Source organism: Scyliorhinus canicula, chromosome 17, assembly GCF_902713615.1.
Source record: "Scyliorhinus canicula chromosome 17, sScyCan1.1, whole genome shotgun sequence".
NCBI classification, from domain to species: domain Eukaryota; kingdom Metazoa; phylum Chordata; class Chondrichthyes; order Carcharhiniformes; family Scyliorhinidae; genus Scyliorhinus; species Scyliorhinus canicula.
Genome location: NC_052162.1, coordinates 128767374 through 128795327, shown reverse-complemented (window position 1 = coordinate 128795327; position 27954 = coordinate 128767374). Strand labels below are relative to the sequence as shown.

The window sequence follows — 27954 nt, the reverse complement described above, 5'->3', positions numbered from 1 at the left end:
TGTAGTCAAGGCGTTGGCAGGCTGGTGGAAGAATGCTTGGTTGGTCACGGATGCTGTCGAGACCTGACTGTGATATGAGGTTCGCAGACGCACTGGTGTCCAGTTTAACTCGGATGCGAGCCTGGTTGACTGTGAGGACAGCACACCACTCGTCGTCGGGATCCACACTGAGGATGGAAAGGCAGGTTGCAGGTGCAGTGCGTGTGATTATGATGCCCACCCGATATGGAGACTTGAGGTAGTCAGCATCGGGATCCGTTGGGCTGTTGGGATCAGAATCCTGCATGCCTTGTACGAGCAGACACTTCTGCGCCGTGTCTGGGATCGCTGGCTGATAATCGGTGGAGCGGGCCACGTAATGGCCAGGTGTCTCACACTGTAGGCATCGCCATCCTTTGGCTGGACATTGCCGCTTTAAATGGGCGGAGCCACAATTCGGACATGTCATAATGCTGACGTCAGCGCGTTCCGTGCGCCAACGTGCATGCGCAGTCGGTCGACGTACATACCTGCGCATTAGGGTTTTCGGCCTCGTCGTCCACCCGGTCATGGCGCGCATGCGTAGGGACCCGGGAAAAGCGCGTGAAACGGCCACTCTCCTCGATACTCAGCCCTTGCATTTTTGCAATGGCCTGCACCCGTTCTGCCTCATGGGAGGTCAGTTTTGCAGTTTCTGCCGCCCTGATGTGGGAGTAACGATTCTTGGCATGCTCATGAACTACGCACGACTTGATAGCGACGGAGAGGGTCAGCTGTTTGATTTTGAGGAGCTGCTGCCGCAGGGAATCGGAGTGGACCCTGAAAACGATCTGATCCTGGATCATGGAATCAGCCGTCGAGCCATAATTACATGACTGCGCCAGGATGCGGAGATGGGTCAGGAAGGACTGAAAAGGTTAATCCTTACCCTGAAGCCTCTGTTGGAAGATGTACCGTTCAAAGCTCTCATTCACTTCAATGTCGCAGTGGCTGTCGAATTTTAGCAGAACTGTTTTGAACTTCGTCTTGTCTTCGCCATCGGCAAACGTAAGCGAGTTGTAGATATGAATGGCGTGATACCCCGCGGTCGAGAGAAATAGCGCGATCTTCCTGGCATCCGATGCTGCCTCGAGGTCGGAGGCCTTGATATACAGGAGGAACTTTTGCTTGAAGATTTTCCAATTGGAGGCGAGGTTGCCGGAGATGCGGAGCTGCGGAGGAGGCTGGATGTTTTCCATGTCGTTGGATGGCTGCTTGCTAGTCGTTGCAGATTCACTCGAGGTAGGTTCGGCAGGATTAATATCACTCTGGTACCATGATGTGTTAGGCAGGTTGGTTCGACATCGACTGCAACTGGATGCAGGGAAGCTAGAAACAAACGTCTGGCACCGGAGATGATCAAACACTGTTTTCTTTAACTATGGACTGCTGTACATGTTCAGCTGTGGGTTGACACTCTACTAATCCTACTGATGACCTCTTACTGGCTCGACCAGACTTACTAGCTACCACATGGCAGTCACGCCCACTAACTTGTGCACCCTGACTGTCTCAGTATCTTTATAGTGGTGGTGTCCTGTCTGGTGATTGGTTGTTCTGTGTTGTGTGTTCATTGGTCATCCTGTGTGTCAATCACTGCCTGTCTGCATGATTATGTACATGAGTGGATATTATGACACTCCAGACGGATAGGGAACTGGTGGTATGCAGACTTCAGATCGACCGTGGAGAAGATGCGGTAGTGTGCGATCTGATTAACCATGTCCGCTATCCAGGGAAGGGGGTACGCATCGAGGTGCGTGTACCGGTTTGTGGTTTGGCTGCAGTCTAAAGCCATCCGGTTCTTTTCCCCGGTCCTGGCGACCACCGCCTGAGCTCTCCAGGGGCTATTACTGGCCTCGATGATCCCTTCCCGCAAGAGTAGCTGGACCTCGGACCTGATAAAAGTCCTGTCCTGGATGCTGTACCGCCTGCTTCTGGTGGCGATTGGCTTACAGTCGGCGGTGGGATTTGCGAAGAGCGGGGGAGGGTCGACCTTCAGGGTCGCGAGGCTACATATGGTGAGTGGGGGTAGGGGCCCGCCGAATTTCAGGGTTAGGCTCCTGAGGTTGCACTGGAAGTCCAGCCCCAACAGGAGAGGAGCGCAGAGGTCAGGGATTGTATATAGTTTGAAATTGGCGTACTCGGTCCCCTATATTGCAAGGTTTGCGGCAGTGTGCCCCCGGATCTGCACTGAGTGCGATCCAGAAGCGAGGGAGATTGTTTGAAGTGCAGGGAAGATTTGGAGCAAGCAGCGCCTTACCGTGTCTGGGTGAATGAAGCTCTCTGTGCTCCCGGAGTCAAACAGGCAAGGCGTTTTGTGTCCATTGACCCGGACGGTCATCATGGAGTTCCGGAGGTGTTTTGGTCGTGACTGGTCCAGGGTGACCGCGCCGAGTTGCGGGTAGCCAGCGTGGTCGGAGGTTCTGGGGTGGTCCCAAGATGGTTGCCCCCGTCGGTCTCACGTGTCGGGCGGCATTGCAGATGGCGGCCAAGATGGTGGCCCCCGTGAGTCGCACATGTTGTGCGGGCTTGAAGATGGCTGCCCCCACGGACAACACGAGGCAGATGACGTGTCCGGGGGGGGGGGGCGGAGCCGGCAGGCACGTCACCACACTGCGGTGTCTGCGGGCCTGTGAGTCTGAGAGTCGGACCTGCGACTTGGACCTGGCCAGGCAAACTTTGGCAAAGTGTCCCTTTTTGCCGCACTCGCTGCAGTTCGCATTCCGAGCCGAGCAGCGCTGCCTGGGGTGCTGATGGTGGCCGCAGAAGAAGCAGCGTAGCCCCCCCGGGTTGGGCGGGCAGCCACGCGGCACAGGCCTGGGGTACTCTGGTCGGTGGTCCACGAGGGGGTCGCGTGATCAGATGGGAACGCGTTGAGGCTTTGGAACTCTACTTGTAGGGAGGTGGCTAGTTTTACCGTCTCTCCTAGGTCGAGGGCACCTTTCTCGGGCAGGCGCTGTCTCACATATCTGGACCTGACTCCAACCATGTAGGCGTCCCGGACGGTGAGTTCCATATGTTGAGAGGCCGTTAACGGCCTGGTAGTTGCAACTTCGCGCGAGGACTTTGAGGTCGCGTAGGTACTCCTCCAGCGATTCCCCGGGGCGTTGGCGGCGAGTGGTGAGGACGTGTCGCGTGTACACCTCGTTCACCGGCCTTACGTATAGGCACTTCAGCATCGCGAGGGCGTCTGAGTATGTGGTCGCTTCCTCAAGTTGCACGGAGATTCAATGGCTCACCCGGGCGTGGAGGAGGCTCAGCCTCTGATCGTTGGTGACGGAAGGCGAGGAGGAGGCGGCGAGGTAGGCCTCGAAACATCGGAGCCAGTGCAAAAAGATCCCTTTGGCCTCTGCGACCTGTGGGTCAAGTTCCAGTCGGTCAGGTTTGAGGGCCAATTCCATTGTGGTGTTGTAGTCGATTAAATTGATGCGACCATCAATTCACGCGAGACAGAGAGTTGAAGTAAACAGTGGCTTTAATCGACTAGAACAGTGCCTGCCTGCGACTGCTCTGCTACTGAGAGCGGCCTACAGGGCAGCTGCTCTTTATACCTCCCCTCAAGGGGCAGAGCCAGGGGTGGAGCCCACAAGATACATTCTGTGTAATATCGTACAATGGTCCATCGGTGGAGCCCACATGGGCAACAACGTGATACAGTATAATACATGGTGAATGGTTCGGACAATAAGTTCACCACAACCTTGCAAATAGATACACACATACACACACACCCACAACTAGAGCACAGACAAGTGCACACATGCACACAAGCAGAACAAAGAAACATGCACATGCACACACACACACACATACAGAGAGACACACACAGATGCGCACATATAGGCACAAGCACACACATGCATAAACCCGCACTGTACCCACACTCAGACAGGCACGTGGACACACAGACACGGACACACACACACATACGCTCTCACAGAGACACGCACACACAAACATCTCACCACACTCACACACGCACATAGACACGTGCACACACATCCACAGACATACACAAGAACACAAATACACACGTACACCCACACACGCGCAGATGCACACTCATAGACATGCACTTCATACTTAAGAAGTCAACACACTGCAGTAAACAGAAACTCCTTATGTACAGAGGAAGGTCTCACAAAATTCTGTGAGGCATTTTATCAAAAGAAAACAGTCACTTGCATAGCACAATGTCCATACTGTACTATAAATGGCAGGGCTGGGTGAGTTGGGGTGGGGTGTGGGAGGAGCGGGGCCCGTCTCTTTAGGCATCTCTCTGCTCAAACGTCAGCAGCATGCCATCAGACATGATGGCGCCTCGGGACTGCAGGTCCGCACCGTCCTCTTCCTCCGAGTCCGAATCTGGAGGGCAGAAGCAGAGCAGAAAAGGCTGCAGAAATTACGTGGAAGGCTTTTGTTTATCTCTATACAGACAGTCGGTTGGTGTTGGGCAGCCAGTTGAACCAGGCTCTAACTTAAAAGGGGTTGGGGTGGGGTGATGTTGTTGGCAGGGAACAGAAGGGGAGGGGGATACAGGGGAATCTCTGTCTTTCTTTCAGATTTGGGTTTACTGAAGCAAAGGCTGTTCCACCTTCCATTCCCACCTCCCCTCTGGGGACCTGCTTGGATCTCACCCAGCCTCGCCCCCATCCTCCCCTATCCACCGCCACCACTGGAGGGGTAAAAGTTCAGTGTCCGGCCCACTGACAAAAATGTTCATTGTCCAGTATCAACAGCAGAGAATGCAAAGACTTGAAAGCTCTTTATCTTTCCTAGATTAACATTGTGCAATTGACAGGATAGATCCCAGTGCAAGAGCTGTCAATCAAGCAAAGTTTCCCTGGGGTGCCGCTGTTGTGCATTTTCTGGTTGGGAGCCCAGATATCTGTTATACTATTGAAACAGGGGAAATATTCCTTGATTCACCTCCCCGGTTCCCTGACCTATGCTGTCAACTGCACAATGTGTATTTACACAAGATAAAGAGGTTTCAAGTGCCTTCGGTTTCTATGAATGGTACATTAGCGAGTCTGGGTATTTACACTTCCAATGGGCTGTATTGAAAGGAGATGTTTTTAAATAAGAAAACAGAGGGTTGCAAATGATTGTATGTTTAAAGCTATTTCACACATCCTATTGTTACTATAGGATTCTTTCTGTCTGTCTGTACAGAGTGGTTGAGTGGACAAGGAAATGTTGTGAAAAGTAGGGGGTTGGGAGAAGGGAAGAGAGGAGTTCAGACAGAGGGTGGGGAGAAGGAATGGCTGAGATGTGACTGTTTTCCTTGGAGAAAGGGAAGATTGAGAGATTTGATAGAGGTGTTCAAAATTGTGAGTGGGGGGAAGAGGGGGTTCTGGACAGAACAAGGCAGGACAAAATATTACAACTAGCGGAAGGGTCAAGAACGAGGAGGGTACACATCACGGAACCGTCACAGCCATTCAGCTCATGCTGTCTGCGCTGGCTCTTGGGAGGGGCGGCTCGCTTGCCTGGTGCCATCTCCTGTACTCCCCATGACCACGAACGCTCTTCCTCTCCCGCTAGCCACTTGATTGCCTCGTTGGTGCTTCGACTGGACCTGCCTCCACCCTTGGGCAGCATGTTCCAGATCTTAACTGCTTGCCGTGTGGAAAGTTTTGATCCCGGGGCCGCTTGTGGACTTCACCTTGAGAATATCCTCAAGACTGCACCCTGACCATCTTGTTATGTTGGTTGCCTCCTGTTATCAAATCTCCTCTCAGCCTTCTCTTCTTTGTAAAGAAAAAGGCAAAAAGGACTGCACTACCCGAGAGTGAGTCATAGGGTCACAGAGATTCACAGCACAGCAAGACGCCCTTCGGCCCATCGTGTCTGTGTCGGCCATCAAGCAACTATCTATCCTAAACCCATTTTCTAGCACTTGGTTCGTAGCACATGTACGCTGAGGCGTTTCAAGTGCTCACCTGAATGCTTCTTAAATGTTGTGAGGGTTCCGACCTCTCCCACCCTTTCAGGCAGGGAGTTCCAGACTCCCACCACCCTTTGGGTGAAAGGTTTCTCCCAAATCCCGTGCCGCTCATCTTAAATCTGTACACCCCTGGTTATTGAACCCCCTCTACCAAAGGGAAACATTTCTTTCCATCTAACCTACCTGTGTCCTTTACAATTTTGTACACCTATATCAGGCCCCGTCAGCCTTCTCTGCTCTAAGGAAAACAACCCCAGTCCTCACCAGCCTCCCTTCATCGCTGAAACTCTCCAGCCCAGGCAGCATCCTGGTGAATCTCCTCTGCACCCTCTCCAGTGCGATCACACCCTTCCTATAGTGTGGTGACCAGAACTGCAGCTGGAGCCTAACCAATGTTCAATATAGCTGCAAAATAAACTCCCTGCTCTTATATTCTACGCCTCGGCTAATAAGGGCAAGTATCCCATTCACCTTCTGAAGCTCCTTATCTACCTGTCCAGCTGCCTTCGGGGGGAGACAAGTTCAATCGACAGGGAATGGGATTGTTTTTCTAAATATAGGAAGGACGTGCAGGGCTATCGGGAGAAGGTGGAGGAATGACACTGGCTAAATTGCTAATTCAGACAGCTGGCAGAGACATGATGGGCCGAATGACCTACTCCTACGGCAACAATTCTGTGATGCTGAGTTCCGAAGGGTCGCCCAGGGAAGATTCCTCGATTATCCTCTCTCCCTCTCAGTTGGGGAGTGTAAGGGGGGAGGGGGGGGGGTAGGTTAGAGACGGCTTCCGACCTCCAACCTTACAGTCGTGCCGTGCTCCAACAGCATTGCACACAGCAGCTGGCATTTTTCCAGCCCTTAATGCCAGTTATATCTTCTTGGACCCCTCTACATGAACGGAGATTTCAATGGTCTGCCGGCCACTGGGAAAATTCTGAGCACTGTCTTCGTCTATATCTGGGTGGGTTCTCGGTTTGTGGGTGATTTAAGAGCACTGAGAGGGCAGTTTTCCCCCTCCCCAGACTGGAATCTAATCGAGGGGCTCGGTTGGTTTATACAGAGAATAACAGGTACCCGGGAGTGAGTTACAGACTGGAATCTAATCGAGGGGTTTGGGTGGTTTATATATAGAATAACAGGTACCCGGGAGTGAGTTACAGACTGGAATCTAATCGAGGGGTTCGGGTGATTTATATATAGAATAACATATACCCGGGAGTGAGTTACAGACTGGAATCTAATCGAGGGGTTTGGGTGGTTTATATATAGAAAAACAGATACCCGGGAGTGAGTTACAGACTGGAATCTAATCGAGGGGTTTGGGTGGTTTATATATAGAATAACAGATACCCGGGAGTGAGTTACAGACTGGAATCTAATCGAGGGGTTTGGGTGGTTTATATATAGAATAACAGATACCCGGGAGTGAGTTACAGACTGGAATCTAATCGAGGGGTTTGGGTGGTTTATATATAGAATAACAGGTACCCGGGAGTGAGTTACAGACTGGAATCTAATCGAGGGGTTCGGGTGATTTATATATAGAATAACATATACCCGGGAGTGAGTTACAGACTGGAATCTAATCGAGGGGTTTGGGTGGTTTATATATAGAATAACAGATACCGGGAGTGAGTTACAGACTGGAATCTAATCGAGGGGTTTGGGTGGTTTATATATAGAATAACAGATACCCGGGAGTGAGTTACAGACTGGAATCTAATCGAGGGGTTTGGGTGGTTTATATATAGAATAACAGGTACCCGGGAGTGAGTTACAGACTGGAATCTAATCGAGGGGTTTGGGTGGTTTATATATAGAATAACAGGTACCCGGGAGTGAGTTACAGACTGGAATCTAATCGAGGGGTTTGGGTGGTTTATATACAGAATAACAGATACGTGGGAGTGGGTTACAGACTGGAATCTAATCGAGGGGTTCAGGTGGTTTATATATAGAATAACAGATACCCGGGAGTGAGTTACAGACTGGAATCTAATCGAGGGGTTTGGGTGGTTTATAGAATAACAGATACCCGGGAGTGAGTTACAGGCTGGAATATAATTGAGGGGTTTGGGTGGTTTATAGAATAACAGATACTGGGGAGTGAGTTACAGACGGGAATCTAATCGAGGGGTTGGGGTGGTTTATATATAGAATAACAGATACCCGGGAGTGAGTTACAGACTGGAATCTAATCGAGGGGTTCAGGTGGTTTATATATAGAATAACAGATACCCGGGAGTGAATTAGATTGGAATCTAATCGCAAAACATATCATTCCTACAGTGCATAAGGATACAATTCAGCCCATTGAGTCTGCACAGACCCTCTGAAGGAATGGCCGACTCAGAATTTTCCCCATCTCTATCCCCTTAACCCCACCTAACCTGCACATTTTTGGACTGTGCGAGGAAATCAGAGCACCGGGGGAAACCCACGCTGACACATTGAGAATGTGTAAACTCCACAGAGACAGTCACCCAAGGCCGGAATTGAACCCAGGCCCCAGGCGCTGTGAGGCAGCAGTGCTAACCACTGTGCCACCATGCCATCCGATGGGTTAAGAACCTGTCTCCTTATGTACTGCAGGCTCCTTGAAGTAAAATGCCATAATTTCATTTGCATTTCTGATGGCATTTCACACCTTTCCAATAAAACTCTTGTTTGTTTGTACCTTCGAGGTCTGCAAGCCTACCCTTAAAAATACCACAGCACTATTGTTTGAAAAACTCCTCCACGGCATTCTTCCCCTTCCATCTCAGTGATCTTCTCCAGCCTTACCACCCCATAATCCACGATCACTGCGTTATTCTTAGCGATTTCTCACAGATGCCCCGATTTTGACCACTCCAGCATTAGGGGTTGTGCCTGTTGCTTTCGCTCTCCCCGCCCCCCCACCCCACACTCCGAATCGCCTCTCTCAGCCTCTCCATGTCTCCCTCTCTCCTCCTTTCAGTCCTTGCTTAAAACCTCTCCCTCAGTGAATAAACTTTGGCCTCTCTCCCTTAAGATGCCCCTTCTCTGGCTCGGTGTCCACATTTTCAGAAGATCAGATGAATGAGGAGCCGCGGTGGACCATTCAGCCCCTTGAGCCTGCCTCGCCATGCAGCACGTTCCTGGCTAATCTGATTGTAGCCCCAATTCTGGCCTGTTCCCCCATAGGCTCCGTCTTCGATCAGAACTCTCTCTAACTCGGGCCTTGAATATATTTGGTGACCCGCAGCCTCCACTGCTTCTCTGGGGGAGAGGATTCCACAGACTGACCTCCCTCTGAGAGAAGAAATTCCTCCTCATCCCCGTCTTCAATGGGAGACCCCCTCATTTTGAAACTCTGACCTCCCCACCTTTCTAGATTCCTCCTCCACCAATGAGGAGGGGAAACATCCTCTCAGCATCCACCCTGCCAACCCCCCCCCCCCCCCCCCCCCCCCCCCCCCCCCCCGCCCCATCAGAATCTGATCCGTTTCAATAAGATCTCCTCTGGTTCTTTCTAAACTCCAATGGGTACACGCCCCGACCAGCTCAACCTTTCCTCATCGGACAAACCCCCTTCATTCCGGGAATCGGCCCCGTGAGCCTTCTCTGAACGACCTCCAAAGCCGGTACATCCTAACCTCAGTGAATTTTCTGATAGTCCCCCAGTGCAGCTGATGAATGCAAGTAGCTACTGTCATTTTGTTACGACCCCCTCTTAAACTGCCTGCTCCCACCCACTCTGGGTGTTATCACAAAGTGGACCCCTGAATATAGGTTTGCTGGTATAGGTTCCCCCCCCCCCCCCCCCCCCCCCCCCCCCCCCCCCCCCCAGCCTCGTCACTGGACTGGACGCCAGAGCGAAAGGGACAGAGAATGTGAGAGAGAGAGAGAGAAAGAGAGAGATGGGAAGAAAGATTCAAGAGTGAACAAGAGGGCCAAAAGAGACAGAGAAAGAATGTGAGAGAGATAGAGAGAGAGCAAGAGAGAGTGGGAGAGAAAGAAAGAGCGCGAGAGTGAATGAACAAGAAAAGAAAAAGAGACATAGAGTTTGAGAGTGAGAAGGAGAGAGCGAGAGGAGAGTGAACAAGAGAAAGAGCGACAGAGAGGGAGTGAACGAGAGAACAGAGGCACAGACAGAGAGCGTGAGAGAGAGAGAAAGAGGGAGAGATAGAAAGAGAGCGAGAGTGAGAGAAAGCAATAAAGAAGGAGTGAGCGGGAGAACAAAACGAGACAGAGAAAGTGTGTGAAAGCGTGAGAAAGAGAGAGAGAGACAGAGCGAAAGAGAGAGAGACAGAGCGAGAGACTCGGACAGAGAGAGAGAGAGACAGAGAGAGAGAGACAGAGAGAGAGAGAGAGAGACAGACAGACAGAGAGAGAAATACAGAGAGAGAGAGAGACAGACACAGAGAAAGAGAGAGAGAAAGACAGAGAACGAGAGAAAGAGAGAAAGCAATAGAGAGGGAGTGAACAAGGGAACAAAAAGAAAGAGGGTATGGGGCAGAGAAAGAGAGAGAAAGAAAGAGCGAGAAAACAAAAAGGACACACGACCATGGAGGCATTTGTGCCTGGCCTGAGGAGAGCGAGACCTACTTTGAATGTCACTGCCATCAGCTCCAGGCTGTGAGTCTGCTGTGCTGAACTAGGAGAGAAGAACTGGTTGTTAAATTTGGGTACACTCACGCTATCTACGTGCTTACAGTTGTCAAGATTGGCAGAGCGCATCAAATTTGTGTTTATTGGTTCTGCGTCTGACAATTGCACACCTTTTTTCATGTGTGTGATAATTGTCTCTTTTCACTGTGTGTGTGTGATAATTGTCTCTTTTCACTGTGTGTGCGCGTGTGTGTGTGTGATAATTGTCTATTTTCACTGTGTGTGTGTGTGTGATAATTGTCTCTTTTCACTGTGCGTGTGTGTGATAATTGTCTCTTTTCACTGTGTGTGTGTGTGTGTGTGATAATTGTCTCTTTTCACTGTGTGTGTGTGATAATTGTCTCTTTTCACTGTGTGTGCGCGTGTGTGTGTGATAATTGTCTCTTTTCACTGTGTGTGTGTGTGTGTGTGTGTGTGATAATTGTCTCTTTTCACTGTGTGTGTGATAATTGTCTCTTTTCACTGTGTGTGTGATAATTGTCTCTTTTCACTGTGTGTGTGTGTGTGTGTGATAATTGTCTCTTTTCACTGTGTGTGTGTGATAATTGTCTCTTTTCGCTGTGTGTGATAATTGTCTCTTTTCACTGTGTGTGTGATAACTGTCTCTTTTCACTGTGTGTATGTGTGTGTGTGTGATAATTGTCTCTTTTCGCTGTGTGTGATAATTGTCTCTTTTCACTGTGTGTGTGATAACTGTCTCTTTTCACTGTGTGTGTGTGTGTGTGTGATAATCGTCTCTTTTCACTGTGTGTGTGAGATAATTGTCTCTTTTCACTGTGTGTGTGTGTGATAATTGTCTCTTTTCACTGTGTGTGTGTGTGATAATTGTCTCTTTCTGTGTGTGTGTAATAATTGTCTCTTTTCACTGTGTGTGTGTGTGATAATTGTCTCTTTTCACTGTGTGTGTGTGATAATTGTCTCTTTTCACTGTGTGTGCGCGTGTGTGTGTGATAATTGTCTCTTTTCACTGTGTGTGTGTGTGTGTGTGGTGTGATAATTGTCCTCTTTCACTGTGTGTGTGATAATTGTCTCTTTTCACTGTGTGTGTGATAATTGTCTCTTTTCACTGTGTGTGTGATAATTGCCTCTTTTCACTGTGTGTGTGATAATTGTCTCTTTTCACTGTGTGTGTGATAATTGTCTCTTTTCACTGTGTGTGTGTGTGTGTGTGATAATTGTCTCTTTTCACTGTGTGTGTGTGATAATTGTCTCTTTTCGCTGTGTGTGATAATTGTCTCTTTTCACTGTGTGTGTGATAACTGTCTCTTTTCACTGTGTGTATGTGTGTGTGTGTGATAATTGTCTCTTTTCGCTGTGTGTGATAATTGTCTCTTTTCACTGTGTGTGTGATAACTGTCTCTTTTCACTGTGTGTGTGTGTGTGTGATAATCGTCTCTTTTCACTGTGTGTGTGAGATAATTGTCTCTTTTCACTGTGTGTGTGTGTGATAATTGTCTCTTTTCACTGTGTGTGTGTGTGATAATTGTCTCTTTCTGTGTGTGTGTAATAATTGTCTCTTTTCACTGTGTGTGTGTGTGACAATTGTCTCTTTTCACTGTGTGTGTGTGTGTGATAATTGTCTCTTTTCACTGTGTGTGTGTGTGTGTGTGTGTATGATAATTGTCTGTTTTCACTGTGTGTGTAAGTGTGTGTGTGATAATTGCCTCTTTTCGCTGTGTGTGTGTGATAATTGTCTCTTCACTGTGTGTGTGTGTGATAATTGTTTGTTTTCACTCTGTGTGTGTGTATGTGTGTGTGATAATTGCCTCTTTTCGCTGTGTGTGAGAATTGTCTCTTTTCACTGTGTGTGTGATAATTGTCTCTTTTCACTGTGTGTGTGATAACTCTCTTTTCACTGTGTGTATGTGTATGTGTGATAATTGTCTCTTTTCACTGTGTGTGTGTGTGTGATAATTGTCTCTTTTCACTGTGTGTATGTGTATGTGTGATAATTGTCTCTTTTCACTGTGTGTGTGTGTGTGTGTGTGATAATTGTCTCTTTTCACTGTGTGTGTGTGTGTGATAATTGTCTCTTTTCACTGTGTGTGTGTGTGTGTGATAATTGTCTCTTTTCACTGTGTGTGTGTGATAATTGTCTATTTCACTGTGTGTGTGTGATAATTGTCTCTTTTCACTGTGTGTGTGTGTGTGATAATTGTCTCTTTTCACTGTGTGTGTGAGATAATTGTCTCTTTTCACTGTGTGTGTGATAATTGTCTGTTTTCGCTGTGTATGTATGTGTGTGTGTGATAATTGTCTCTTTTCACTGTGTGTGTGTGTGTGTGTGATATTTGTCTCTTTTCACTGTGTGTGTGAGTGTATGATAATTGTCTCTTTTCACTTTGTTTGTGTGGTAATTGTCTCTTTTCACTGTGTGAGTGTATGATAATTGTCTCTTTTCACTGTGTGTGTGTGATAATTGTCTCTTTTCACTGTGTGTGTGTGTGTGATAATTGTCCCTTTTCACTGTGTGTGTGTGATAATTGCCCCTTTTCACTGTGTGTGTGATAATTGTCTCTTTTCACTGTGTGTGTGTGTGTGTGATAATTGTGTCTTTTCACAGTGTGTGTGTTAATTGTCTATTTTCACAATGTGTGTGTGTGATAATTGTCTATTTTCACAATGTGTGTGTGTGATAATTATCTCTTTTCACTGTGTGTGTGTGTGTGATAATTGTCTCTTTTCACTGTGTGTGTGTGATAATTATCTCTTTTCACTGTGTGTGTGTGTGATAATTGTCTCATTTCACTGTGTGTATGTGTGTGTGATAATTGTCTCTTTTCACTGTGTGTGTGTGTGTGATAATTATCTCTTTTCACTGTGTGTGTGTGTGTGTGATAATTGTCTCTTTTCACTGTGTGCGTGTGTGATAATTATCTCTTTTCACTGTGTGTGTGTGTGATAATTGTCTCATTTCACTGTGTGTATGTGTGTGTGATAATTGTCTCTTTTCACTGTGTGTGTGTGTGATAATTGTCTCTTTTCACTGTGTGTGTGTGTGATAATTGTCTCTTTTCACTGTGTGTGTGTGTGTGTGTAATAATTGTCTCTTTTCACTGTGTGTGTGTGTGATAATTGTCTCTTTTCACTGTGTGTGTGTGTGTGTGTGTGATAATTGTCTCTTTTCACTGTGTGCGTGTGTGATAATTATCTCTTTTCACTGTGTGTGTGTGTGTGTGTGATAATTGTTTCATTTCATTGTGTGTGTGTGTGATAATTGTCTCTTTTCACTGTGTGTGTATGTGTGATATTTGTCTCTTTCTGTGTGTGTGTAATAATTGTCTCTTTTCACTGTGTGTGTGTGTGATAATTGTTTCATTTCACTGTGTGTGTGTGTGATAATTGTCTCTTTTCACTGTGTGTGTATGTGTGATATTTGTCTCTTTCTGTGTGTGTGTAATAATTGTCTCTTTTCACTGTGTGTGTGTGTGTGTGTGTGACAATTGTCTCTTTTCACTGTGTGTGTGTGATAATTGTCTCTTTTCACTGTGTGTGTGTGTGTGACAATTGTCTCTTTTCACTGTGTGTGTGTGATAATTGTCTCTTTTCACTGTGTGTGTGTTAATTGTCTATTTTCACTGTGTGTGTGTGTGCGCGTGATAATTGTCTCTTTTCACTGTGTGTGTGAGATAATTGTCTCTTTTCACAGTATGTGTGTATGATAATTGTCTCTTTTCACTGTGTGTATGTGTGTGATAATTGTCTCTTTTCACTGTGTGTATGTGTGTGATAATTGTCTCTTTTCACTGTGTGTATGTGTGATAAATGTCTCTTTTCACTGTGTGTGTGTGTGTGTGTGACAATTGTCTCTTTTCACTGTGTGTGTGTGATAATTGTCTCTTTTCACTGTGCGTGTGTGTGTGACAATTGTCTCTTTTCACTGTGTGTGTGTGATAATTGTCTCTTTTCACTGTGTGTGTGTTAATTGTCTATTTTCACTGTGTGTGTGTGTGTGCGTGTGATAATTGTATCTTTTCACTGTGTGTGTATGATAATTGTCTCTTTTCACTGTGTGTATGTGTGTGATAATTGTCTCTTTTCACTGTGTGTATGTGTGTGATAATTGTCTCTTTTCACTGTGTGTATGTGTGTGTGTGTGATAATTGTCTCTTTTCACTGTGTGTATGTGTTTTAGTTAATTGTCTCTTTTCACTCTGTGGGTATGTGTGTGTGATAATAACCCCTTCTCGCCAGGCTTTTCTACCCGTTGCCCCCCTTCACCTGGTAGGTGGTTGCACTCCCGCCAAGCAGCCGCATGAGTTCGGTGAATCGCTGTTCGTAAAGGTGAAGCAGGACTGCCATGTAGAGACTCGAGCTGGTCATCTGCTCCTCAACCTGAATCCAGGGAGACAGAGAGTGGATGAGACAATAATAAGAACATGAGAACATAAGAACTAGGAACAGGAGTAGGCCATCTGGCCCCTCAAGCCTGCTCCGCCATTCAATGAGATCATGGCTGATCTTTTGTGGACTCAGCTCCACTTTCCAGCCCGAATACCATAACCCTTAATTCTTCAAAAAACTATCTATGTTTATCTTAAAAACATTTAATGAAGGAGCCTCAACTGCTTCACTGGGCAAGGAATTCCATAGATTCACAACCCTTTGGGTGAAGAAGTACCTCCTAAACTCAGTCCTAAATCTACTTCCCCTTATTTTAAGGCTATGCCCCCTACTTCTGCTTTCACCCGCCAGTGGAAACAACCTGCCCGTATCTATCCTATCCATTCCCTTCATAATTTTATTTGTTTCTATAAGATCCCCCCTCATCCTTCTAAATTCCAACGAGTACAGTCCCAGTCTACTCAACCTCTCCTCGTAATCCAACCCCTTCAGCTCTGGGATTAACCTAATGAATCTCCTCTGCACACCCTCCAGTGCCAGTACGTCCTTTCTCAGGTAAGGAGACCAAAACTGAACACAATACTCCAGGTGTGGCCTCACTAACACCTTATACAATTGCAGCATAACCTCCCTCGTCTTAAACTCCATCCCTCTAGCAATGAAGGGCAAAATTCTATTTGCCTTATTAATCACCTGTTGCATCTGTAAACCAACTTTCTGTGACTCATGCACTAGCACGCCCAGGTCTCTCTGCAGAGCAGCATGTTTTAATATTTTATCATTTAAATAATAATCCCTTTTACTATTATTCCTACCAAAATAGATAACCTCACATTTGTCAACATTGTATTCCATCTGCCAGACCCTAGCCCATTCACTTAACCTATCCAAATCCCTCTGCAGACTTCCAGTATCCTCTGCACCTTTTGCTTTACCACTCATCTTAGTGTCATCTGCAAACTTGGACACATTGCCCTTGGTCCCCAACTCCAAATCATCTATGTAAATTGTGAACAATTGTGGGCCCAACATGGATCCCTGAGGGTCACCACTTGCTACTGATTGCCAACCAGAGAAACACCCATTAATCCCCACTCTTTGCTTTCTATTAATTAACCAATCCTCTATCCATGCTACTACTTTACCCTCAATGCCATGCATCTTTATCTTATGCAGCAACCTTTTGTGTGGGACCTTGTCAAAAGCTTTCTGGAAATCCAGATAAACCACATCCATTGGCTCCCCGTTATCTTCCGCACTGGTAATGTCCTCAAAAAATTCCACTAAATTAGTTAGGCACGACCTGCCCTAGTCAGCCCAGCCTCCCCTGTTTTAGAGGATGGTCCCCTGCATTGACTGCCCAATTCCACACTGCGTTCCCGTGCACCCCATCCCTCCACTGCGGTGATGTGATGAGACCACTAGGATTCTCTCCCTTCTGTTGCCTTTGCCTTACGTCCCACCGTCTGGTAATGGAGAGGACAAGGAGGGTGTGCATTGGGACTGCGAGCGGAGGTGGGTGATTGGCTCCGCAGCTTCATAGAGCATCAGGGAAGGGTGGGGCATCCATTGTGGTTCTCTCCAAATTATTCCCCTCCGACACTGCCAAACCATCTACTCACCCCTGAGCACCCACGTACCCAAGAGTCCAAAAGCTTTCCCCTTCCCCCAACAGGATGCAGGTTATCTTCTCCCCCCCCCCCCCCCATCCCCGGCGGTCTGTACACTTCCCCTTCCCCCGACAGGTTACAGGTTACCTCCCCCCCCCCCCCGCGTTGGTCTGTACACTTCCCCTTCCCCCGACAGGATACAGGTTATCTTCTCCCCCCCATCCCCGTCGGTCTGTACACTTTCCCCTCCCCTATATATGCGCGTCCCTACACTCTACCCTCCCCACGCAACTTTTATATTGATTCTTTCACAGACTTGGGAAAAGCCGGCATTTACTGTTAGTTCCCAATTGTCCCTTGAGAAGGTGGTGGGTACCTCTTTTTATGGGGATGTGCTGAAAAGTCACACACGTGGGCAGCACGGTAGCATTGTGGATAGCACAGTAGCTTCACAGCTCTAGGGTCCCAGGTTCGATTCCCGGCTTGGGTCACTGTCTGTGCGGAGTCTGCACGTCCTCCCCGTGTCTGTGTGGGTTTCCTCCGGGTGCTCCGGTTTCCTCCCACAGTCCAAAGATGTGCAGGTGAGGTGGATTGGCCATGATAAATTGCCCTTAGTGTCCAAAATTGCCCTTAGTGTTGGGTGGGGTTACTGGGTTATGGGGATAGGGTGGAGCTGTTGACCTCGGGGAGGGTGCTCTTTCCATGAGCCGGTGCAGACTCAATGGGCCGAATGGCCTCCTTCTGCACTGTAAATTCTATGATAATCAGGTGGCTCTACTCCCATGGACCTGAAAAATAGACTCTTTTTGCCTGAAAAATGCCCGCAGTCAATACAAATCACCCCCATGCCACTACAAAACACAGAAGGAAAGGATGCCAAACAACAGCCATTCCAGAGGACGAGTGGAGACCAGGAGTGGAAAAACCCTGGACAAACAGCAAACGACTGAACCGGCCGACGCGGCAAAACCCCAACATCGCCAGAGCAAGAGGGACCGCCCCACCGGAGGGTGTTTCTCTTAAGAGAATTGAGGGACCATCGAGAAGAAACAAAATTGGACGTACAAGCTATGGTGAAGAGTGTGGTGGCCGAAGCTCTGGCGAACATGCAGGTGACCCTGGACAAAGCTGAAAAGCAACTAGAAGCCCAGGAGGCAACAATTAAAGAACTGGAGAGGGCTGCAACGGACCAGAGCGACCGGATCGTCACCCTGAAAAAGGAGGTGACAAGGCTGATTGCGACATATGGCAACCTGAGAAGGTCAAGGACCAGGAGAACCGATTGAACCTATGCATCGTGGGCCTACTGTAGGGGACCGATGGTAGGAACTCCACAAACTATGTGGCCCAAATGATGGGTAACCTGGTGGGAAGGGACAGCTTCCCCAACTCTGAAGAAATCGACAGAGTGCCCCGATCGCTCCGACCAAAGCCCAAAACTGGGGAACAGCCGAGGGTGATAATTTCAAAAATGCACCAGCAGGGTAGCATGGTGGTTAGCATCAATGCTTCACAGCTCCAGGGTCCCAGGTTCGATTCCCGGCTGGGTCACTGTCTGTGTGGAGTCTGCACGTCCTCCCCGTGTGCGCGTGGGTTTCTTCCGGGTGCTCCGGTTTCCTCCCACAGTCCAAAGATGTGCGGGTTAGGTGGATTGGCCAGGCTAAATTGCCCATAGTGTCCTAAAAAATAAGGTTAATGGGGGTTGTTGGGTTACTGTTATAGGGTGGATACGTGGGCTTGAGTAGGGTGATCATTGCTCGGCACAACATCGAGGGCCGAAGGGCCTGTTCTGTGCTGTACTGTTCTAAAAAAAAAATAACCAGGACCGGGAGACAATCCAGCATTGGGCCAGACAGTCCACAAATTGCAGCTGTTAAGGTCACAAGATCCGGATCTATCAAGACATTGGTGCTGACCTGGCCAAGCGCCGGGCCGAATTTAACAAAGCGAAGGCCGAGCTGTACAGGAATTGGCATGAGATTCAGAATGCTGTACCCAGCCAAGCTCTAAGTCACGTATCAAGGCAGGGAACACTTTTTCAGGGTCCCTGCAGACGTGGATAAGTTTGTCACAGAGAACGGACTGGATAAGTGACAGCAGGGGCAGTGATGAAGAGCCCACAGAATGAGACTCTCAAAGAATAGGGTTAAAAAAGTTTTTTACCTTTACGTTATTACAGCCTACAGCAGACCATCGCCACAGCGACCGCTTCACGTGGGAGAACACTGCCTCGTTTTGGAGACAAGAGCAGTAAGAGAGGGAAGGATGAGCGAGTACAGCAAAGCACAAGGGAAGGTGGGGGAAATGGCGGACAGGGAGCCCAGAGATCGGGCAATGGATGGAAGTGCAACAGCTCCCGGTAGGAGGGCCACCACACTAGCGAGGTAGGTAACACTGGGATTCATCCAGGAGACAGAGGCCACGGCGTGTCCTCCGCAAAGGGGAAGGTGCCTGGCCAGGGGGGGCAGACAACTGGATTGGTGGGATAACAGAAACGGGGAAAAGGGAAGGGGGGGGGGTGAGAAGATATCAGGTGGGAGAGATGGGTGAAGAAAGATGGAGGGCATTAGACTGGCTACAACAGGCCACATGTGGCGACTTGGAACAAAATGGCGCTGCAAGCAACCAGATCCATGGGCGCGTCTAACAGGTAAGTATGACTGATCCCGCAGGAACAGAGGGACAAAAAAAACAAAATCAGGATAGTCAGCTGGAATGTCAGGGTACTTAATGGCTCAGTGAAAAGATCCAGAGTCTTCGCCCACCTGCAAAGTATGAAAGCCGACATAATCTTCCTCCAAGAGACACACCTGAGGGAGAGGGACTGACTGTGGCAAGGAAGGGCTGGGTGAGGCAGGCCTACCATTCATGCTATGGGATGAGGGACAGGGGAGTGACCATTCTTCGAAATAAGAGGATGATGTTTACGGCGACAAGGATGGTTACGAACCCAGGTGTTGTGTTCTGTACTCTGGGATAACACAGGCTGCAACTTGATGCAGCTTTGACCAAAAGATACTCCAGACTTTGAAGTAAGTTCAGTGTGATTTATTGAACCATCAGCACAGTTCTCTAGGAGTTCGACTCTCCTGCTGATCTTGCTATAGTAACTCAGTCTAACTAACCAGTCTGCTTTAAGCCACGTGGTGGGTGTGATGCTTCTGATCTGCCCCTGTCCTACTCTCTAAGTGTCGCCTGTGGAAAGAGACAGAGCATGTGTGCCCTGTCCTTATATATGGGTTGTGTAATGCCCCCTTGTGGTAGTGTCACCTCTGGGTGTCCTGACTGCCCATTGGCCGTGTCCTATTCTATGTGATCATTAGCTGTATGTCTGCATGTCATGACGTCTCTGGTCCTCCTTCTAGTGTTTACTCAGTTGTACTGCATTCACATTAACCCCTGTGTATTTACAGTGATGCATATCACCACACCAGGGGGACGGCACGTCATGGTCAGCAGTGCCCTAAATGGGGCACCGGTAGTCCTGGTGAATGTGTACACTGTACTAGGATGACACGGAGTTTATAAAGAAGAACATGGCGGAAATCCCCAACATAGATACACACCAACTGTAGTGGGGAAATCGGTGTTCCAGGGCTAGTGAGAGCGGAATATTCTGTGATTGTAATCTCTGGCCATGCTCCACATCATATGGATGTGAGGATGGACACGGCCCTCCTGGTAGACAAGGGTAAGAAAAATATCACGGGCCATAGGCGATTATGTTACTAATAACCAGAATGGGGAGGTCTCACCCTCCACGTTCTGGGAGGCACTGAACGCTGTGATCAGGGGCAAAATTATAGCTTAAAAGCACAAAGAGACAGGGGAAGAGAGGGTGGCTAGGCAACAGCTAGTCGACTCCATACTGGAGGCAGACCAGTGATACTCCGAGGCCCTGATTGTAGAGCTCCTGGCAGAGAGGAAAAAGCTACAGTTGGACTTTGACCTGCTCTCCAGGAGGTAAACAGAGCACTAACTCCGCCAGGCACGGGGACCCTGTACGAACACGTCAAGGGTAACCGCCTGCTGGCTTATCAGCTGAGAAAGCAGGCAGCCACGAGGGAAATTGCCCAGATTAGAGATAGCAAATCAAATTAGTAGCAGAGCCGGACAAGGTCAACAAGGCGTTTGAGGCCTTCTACCAAGGGCTGTATACCTTGGAGCCCCAGCAGGGGACTTAGGGATAAAACAGTTCCCTGATGGACTGGACATGCCTGTCGTGGGGGAGGACAGGATATGGGGCCTGGAAGCACTGCTAGAACAGGGAGAAGTCATGGAGACAATTAGCTCCATGCAGGCTGGGAAGGAGCTGGGACCTGACGGTTTCCCGGCGGACTTCTATAAAAGATTTGTGACAGCACTGGCCCCGTATCTGCAGGAGATTCGCTGGCGAGGGACACCCTGCCACATATGCTAGCACAAGCCTCAATCTTGCTGATACCTAAAAAAGACAAAGACCCAACATAATCTGGTTCCTACAGACCCATCTCGCTGCTAAACACAGGCATGAAAATACTGGCCAACACCTTAGCCAAAAGGTTGGAAGGCTGTGTACCAGAGGTGGTAGCAGAAGACTGGAAGGACTTTGTCAAGGGTAGACAGCGAATATCGAACATCAGGCGTTTGCTGAACGTGATCATGACCCCATCAGGGAGAGAACACCAGAGGTGATCGTCTCCCCGGACGCTGAAAAGGCCTTTGACAGGGTCGAATGGCAGTACCTCACAGAGGTACTGGAGCGACTCAGCAAAAACGAGATCTTCCCAGTGAACCCGCAAGGGGGAGGGGCAGAGCTGGAGGGGCTGCCATTTAAACGGGCCCCACCCAAATTCCACTACCTGGGGATCCAAATCGCCCACGACTGGACAGGGATCAACAAGTGGAACCTGACCAGCCTGACCGAGGAAGTAAAAAAGGACCTTCTGAGATGGAACACACTCCCACTCTCCCTGGCAGGGAGGGTGCAGATGATCCAGGTGAACATATTGCCCAGGTTCCTCTTCCTGTTTCGATCCACCCCAATCTACATTCCCAAGGCCTTTTTCACCTCACTGAACAAACTGATTATGGTGTTTGTGTGGGGCACAAGGATCCCAAAGAGAGAACGAGATCCATGGGGGGCCTAGCCCTCCCAAACCATCAATTGTACCACTGGGCAGTGACTACGGAGAGGGTGAAGGGGTGGATAAAGGAGCCAGACGCCAATTGGGTGCTTTATGGAGAAGGGCTCCTGCAGAGGGGCATCCCTCCGGGCCCTAGTCATGGCGACACTCCCATCCCCACCTAATAAATACTCAACGAGCCCAGTGGTGGCAGCAACATTCATGTCAGAGAACCAACTGCGACAGCATTTCGGGCTAACCGAGCTGTCCGACAAAACCCCACCTGCAACAGCCACAGGTTCACGCCGGTGACTTCAAAAGGTGGAGACAGGACGGTTCCCACGAAGGGAAACAAGGACGAAGGGAAACAAGGACCACCACAACAATCACTGTTAGAGGACCTGTTGGACATCCTAGGGAAAGGGAACTGTGGTGACATATATGTACGACTGCTAAGGGGGGCCAACACCCAACTGGATGAGGTGAGGGAGAAGTGAGAGCAGGACTCACAGTGGGGACTCTGGAGCGAAGCACTGCACAGGGTCAACTCCACCTCCACATGCGCAAGGCTAAGCCTAATGCAGCTAAAAGGGGTGCGCAGAGCCCACTTAACCAGAACCCGAATGAGCAGGTTCTTCCCGGAGGAGGAGGACAAATGCAAATGGTGCCAAGGAGGCCTGGCCAACCACGCCCACATTAGAACAGTACAGCACAGAACAGGCCTTCTGGCCCTCAATGTTGTGCCGAGCCATGATCAAACCCACGTATCCACCCTATACCCGTAACCCAACAACCCCCCCTTCACCTTACATTTTAGGACACTACGGGCAATTTAGCATGGCCAATCCACCTAACCCGCACATCTTTGGACTGTGGGAGGAAACCGGAGCACCCGGAGGAAACCCACGCACACACGGGGAGGACGTGCAGACTCCACACAGACAGTGACCCAGCCGGGAATCGAACCTGGGACCCTGGAGCTGTGAAGCATTTATGCTAACCACCATGCTACCCTGCTGCCCCACATGTTCTGGCTTACCGACCTATCGGAATTTCTCCAAGCAGAAAATTAAATTCGCCATCCGAGGGTTGGAAGAGGGCTTCCACAAAACATGGAAGCCATTCACTCAGTTGTTCCAAGACCTGTTTTTGAAGCGAACAATTAGGAAGTCAAATAACAGGAGGGGGTAGCCACGACACAGGAAGGAAGATTGGGGGGGGGGGGGCAGAGAAACATGGGACTCAACCAAACCCAACAAGAGAAACACGGGACACAAGGAGGGGGGTGGGGCTGGTGCAACAACCTGAACCAAAGGGGGAAAGAAAAAAACAAAGAAAACCTGTGTGAAGCAAAACGCAGGGGACCACAATCGCCATTAGAAATACTATAAGGAGGAAAAAAGGAAACTGCGCTGTATATATGTAAGCCGATCTGTGTGTAAATAGTTTGTTTTACTTTTTGTTTTTTGCTTTCTCTTTTTTTTATCTCCTAATGTTTGTTCATATTTATATCTGCTTTGTATACCGAAAACTCAATAACAACATTTAAAAAAAAAAAGAGAAGGTGAGTGAGCCGCCTTCTTGAACCGGCTGCATGATGTGACCATCAATTCACTCGAGACACGACAAGAAGTAAACTGTGGCTTTAATAGACTTACAACTGAGCCTGCCTGCGACCAGAAGAACTGAGGGCAGACTCAAGGCTGCAGCACCTTATACTCCTGGTAGTGGGAGGGGCTATGGGCGGAGCCAAGGGTGGAGCCCTGTACAAGCTCCTCATCTCCCCCTGTGGGCAGAGCCACGCAACGGCTCACAGACAGAGCCCACAAGGACACAATACAATACAGTGTGAACGCAATATTATACAGTGTGAACGCAATACTATACAGTGAGAATTACGCAATGTACATTCACCACACTGCAGTCCCTGTGTGGTGTGGGTAACACCCACAGTGCTGTCAGGGAGGGAGGGCCAGGATTGTGACCCAGCGACAGTGAAGGAACGGCCGATATATTTCCCAGTCAGGATGGTGAGTGTGGGGCTCGGAGGGGGGGAACTTGCAGGTGGTGGAGTTCCCCATGTGCCTGCTGCCCCCTTGTCCTTCTAGATGGTAGAGGTGGTGGGTTTGGAAGGTGCTGTCGAAGGAGCCTTGGTGAGTCGGTGCGGTGCATCTTGTAGATGGTACACACACTGCTGCCGCTGTGCGTCGGTGGTGGAGGGAGTGAATGTTTGTGGATGGGGTGCCGATCAAAGCGGGGCTGCTTTGTCCTGGATGGTGTCGAGCTTCTCGAGTGTTGTCGGAGCCGCACTCATCCAGGCAAGTGGAGAGTATCCCATCACACTCCTGACTTGTGTCTTGTAGATTGGGGAGAGTCAGGAGGTGTGTTACTCTCTGCAGGAGAGTTACTTCCCAGCCACTGACCTGCTCTTGTAGCCACGGTATTAATGTCAAGGTTAGATTCTATCTTGTTGCAAGACCTGAGACCGCCAGCTCTCACTTTCCCTGTATCCCCGAGGCCACGCACTCTCCCCTCCCTGTACCTGTGAGACCGCGCACTCTCCCCTCCCCTGTACCTGTGAGGCCGCGCACTCTCCCCTCCCCTGTACCTGTGAGACCGCGCACTCTCCCCTCCCCTGTACCTGTGAGGCCGCGCACTCTCCCCTCCCCTGTACCTGTGAGACCGCACACTCTCCTCCCCTGTACCTGTGAGACCGCGCACTCTCCCCTCCCCTGTACCTGTGAGACCGCGCACTCTCCCCTCCCCTGTACCTGTGAGACCGCGCACTCTCCCCTCCCCTGTACCTGTGAGACAGCACACTCTCCCCTCCCCTGTACCTGTGAGGCCACACACTCTCCCCTCCCCTGTACCTGTGAGACCGCGCACTCTCCCCTCCCCTGAACCTGCGAGACCGCACACTCTCCTCTCCCCTGTACCTGTGAGACCGCACACTCTCCCCTCCCTGTACCTGTGAGACCGCGCACTCTCCCCTCCCCTGTACCTGTGAGGCCGCGCACTCTCCCCTCCCCTGTACCTGTGAGACCGCGCACTCTCCCCTCCCTGTACCTGTGAGACCGCACACTCTCCTCTCCCCTGTACCTGTGAGACCGCGCACTCTCCCCTCCCCTGAACCTGCGAGACCGCACACTCTCCTCTCCCCTGTACCTGTGAGACCGCACACTCTCCTCTCCCCTGTACCTGTGAGACCGCGCACTCTCCCCTCCCCTGTAACCTGCGAGACCGCACACTCTCCCCTCCCCTGTACCTGTGAGACCGCACACTCTCCCCTCCCCTGTACCTGTGAGACCGCACACTCTCCCCTCCCCTGTACCTGTGAGACCGCACACTCTCCCCTCCCCTGTACCTGTGAGACCGCACACTCTCCCCTCCCCTGTACCTGTGAGACCGCACACTCTCCCCTCCCCTGTACCTGCGAGACCGCACACTCTCCCCTCCCCTGTACCTGTGAGACCGCGCACTCTCCCCTCCCCTGTACCTGTGAGACCGCACACTCTCCCCTCCCCTGTACCTGTGAGACCGCGCACTCTCCCCTCCCCTGTACCTGTGAGACCGCGCACTCTCCCCTCCCCTGACCTGTGAGACCGCGCACTCTCCCTCCCTGTACCTGTGAGACCGCGCACTCTCCCTCCCCTGTACCTGTGAGACCGCGCACTCTCCCCTCCCCTGTACCTGTGAGACCGCGCACTCTCCCTCCCCTGTACCTGTGAGACCGCACACTCTCCCCTCCCCTGTACCTGTGAGACCGCACACTCTCCCCTCCCCTGTACCTGTGAGACCGTGCACTCTCCCCTCCCCTGTACCTGTGAGACCGCACACTCTCCCCTCCCCTGTACCTGTGAGACCGCACACTCTCCCCTCCCCTGTACCTGTGAGACCGCGCACTCTCCCCTCCCCTGTACCTGTGAGACCGCGCACTCTCCCCTCCCCTGTACCTGTGAGACCGCACACTCTCCCCTCCCCTGTACCTGTGAGACCGCGCACTCTCCCCTCCCCTGTACCTGTGAGACCGCGCACTCTCCCCTCCCCTGTACCTGTGAGACCGCGCACTCTCCCCTCCCCTGTACCTGTGAGACCGCGCACTCTCCCCTCCCCTGTACCTGTGAGACCGCACACTCTCCCCTCCCCTGTACCTGTGAGACCGCACACTCTCCTCTCCCCTGTACCTGTGAGACCGCGCACTCTCCCCTCCCCTGTACCTGTGAGGACCGCACACTCTCCCCTCCCCTGTACCTGTGAGACCGCACACTCTCCCCTCCCCTGTACCTGTGAGACCGCGCACTCTCCCCTCCCCTGTACCTGTGAGACCGCGCACTCTCCCCTCCCCTGTACCTGTGAGGACCGCACACTCTCCCCTCCCCTGTACCTGTGAGACCGCGCACTCTCCCCTCCCCTGTACCTGTGAGACCGCACACTCTCCCCTCCCCTGTACCTGTGAGACCGCACACTCTCCCCTCCCCTGTACCTGTGAGACCGCACACTCTCCTCTCCCCTGTACCTGTGAGACCGCACACTCTCCTCTCCCCTGTACCTGTGAGACCGCACACTCTCCCCTCCCCTGTACCTGTGAGACCGCGCACTCTCCCCTCCCCTGTACCTGTGAGACCGCGCACTCTCCCCTCCCCTGTACCTGTGAGACCGCACACTCTCCCCTCCCCTGTACCTGTGAGACCGCACACTCTCCCCTCCCCTGTACCTGTGAGACCGCGCACTCTCCCCTCCCCTGTACCTGTGAGACCGCACACTCTCCCCTCCCCTGTACCTGTGAGACCGCGCACTCTCCCCTCCCCTGTACCTGTGAGACCGCGCACTCTCCCCTCCCCTGTACCTGTGAGACCGTGCACTCTCCCCTCCCCTGTACCTGTGAGACCGCGCACTCTCCCCTCCCCTGTACCTGTGAGACCGCGCACTCTCCCCTCCCCTGTACCTGTGAGACCGCACACTCTCCCCTCCCCTGTACCTGTGAGGCCGCACACTCTCCCCTCCCCTGTACCTGTGAGACCGCACACTCTCCTCTCCCTTGTACCTGTGAGTCCGTGCACTCTCCCCTCCCTGTACCTGTGAGACCGCACGCTGTCCCCTCCCCTGTACCTGTGAGACCGCGCACTCTCCCCTCCCCTGTACCTGTGAGACCGCGCACTCTCCCCTCCCCTGTACCTGTGAGGCCGCGCACTCTCCCCTCCCCTGTACCTGTGAGACCGCGCACTCTCCCCTCCCCTGTACCTGTGAGACCGCGCACTCTCCCCTCCCCTGTACCTGTGAGACCGCGCACTCTCCCCTCCCCTGTACCTGTGAGTCCGCGCACTCTCCCCTCCACTATACCTGTGAGACAGCACACTCTCCTCTCCCCTATAACTGTGAGACCGCGCACTCTCCCCTCCACTGTACCTGTGAGACCGCGCACTCTCCCCTCCCCTGTACCTGTGAGACCGCGCACTCTCCCCTCCCCTGTACCTGTGAGTCCGCGCACTCTCCCCTCCACTATACCTGTGAGGCTGCGCACTCTCCCCTCCCCTGTACCTGCGAGACCGCACACTCTCCCCTCCCCTGTACCTGCGAGGCCGCACACTCTCCCCTCCCTGTACCTGTGAGACCACGCACTCTCCCCTCCCTGTACCTGTGAGACCACGCACTCTCCCCTCCCCTGTACCTGTGAGACCGCACACTCCCCCCTCCCCTGTACCTGCGAGACCGCACACTCTCCCCTCCCCTGTACCTGCGAGGCCGCACACTCTCCCCTCCCTGTACCTGTGAGACCGCGCACTCTCCACTCCCCGTACCTGTGAGACCGCGCACTCTCCTCTCCCCTGTACCTGCGAGGCCGCACGCTTGCGATGGAACTCGTACACATCGAAGTTGTCGAAATCCAGCTTGAGGGTCCGTTTGCACAGCTCGCAGGTGGTGACAGTGGCCAGATCGGCACCTGTGCAGGAAACAAGGGACAGGAGGATTCATGATCCGAGCCACCACTCACTGCAAAGCATCCGACAACAGGGGAGTGTTGTACATCAGAAAATGCATCCCTGCTAGTTATGCGTGATGTGTACTGACGTCAGCAGACTGTGCAAGCTTTGGGCAGTTCTCCATCTTCGCTTGTGTGAACAACACCTCTGAATATACCTTCTCATCGTGTTTTACAAGAATCCAGAGTGTTGGCGCCTCCTAACCTTTTCTCTTTGCAGCATCAAAGACACATAACAGGGTGGGAAATTGGCAGGGGGTGGGGAAGGGGCTACAGAGAAGAGAGGCAGTGAGGGTGGGTGGGGAAAGGGGC

At 50.9% G+C, this 27954-nt stretch overlaps 1 protein-coding gene across 4 annotated transcripts in view; it reads right to left on the bottom strand.

Moving 5' to 3' along the window:
• Positions 1–4145: 4145 nt before the first annotated feature.
• The window catches only part of LOC119952043, a 78378-nt gene continuing 54569 nt past the window's right edge, over positions 4146–27954 (bottom strand). For 3 of the 4 annotated variants that reach the window (XM_038775538.1, XM_038775537.1, XM_038775540.1), the window contains exons 7-10: positions 27461–27603; positions 14825–14938; positions 10541–10589; positions 4146–4386 (exon numbers count right to left, since the gene is read on the bottom strand). In XM_038775538.1, coding sequence (XP_038631466.1) covers positions 4289–4386; positions 10541–10589; positions 14825–14938; positions 27461–27603 — 404 coding nt within the window. In that variant the 3' untranslated portion in view covers positions 4146–4288. The remainder of the gene's footprint in view (positions 4387–10540; positions 10590–14824; positions 14939–27460; positions 27604–27954) is intronic. The other variant, XM_038775539.1, reaches the window with a different exon arrangement.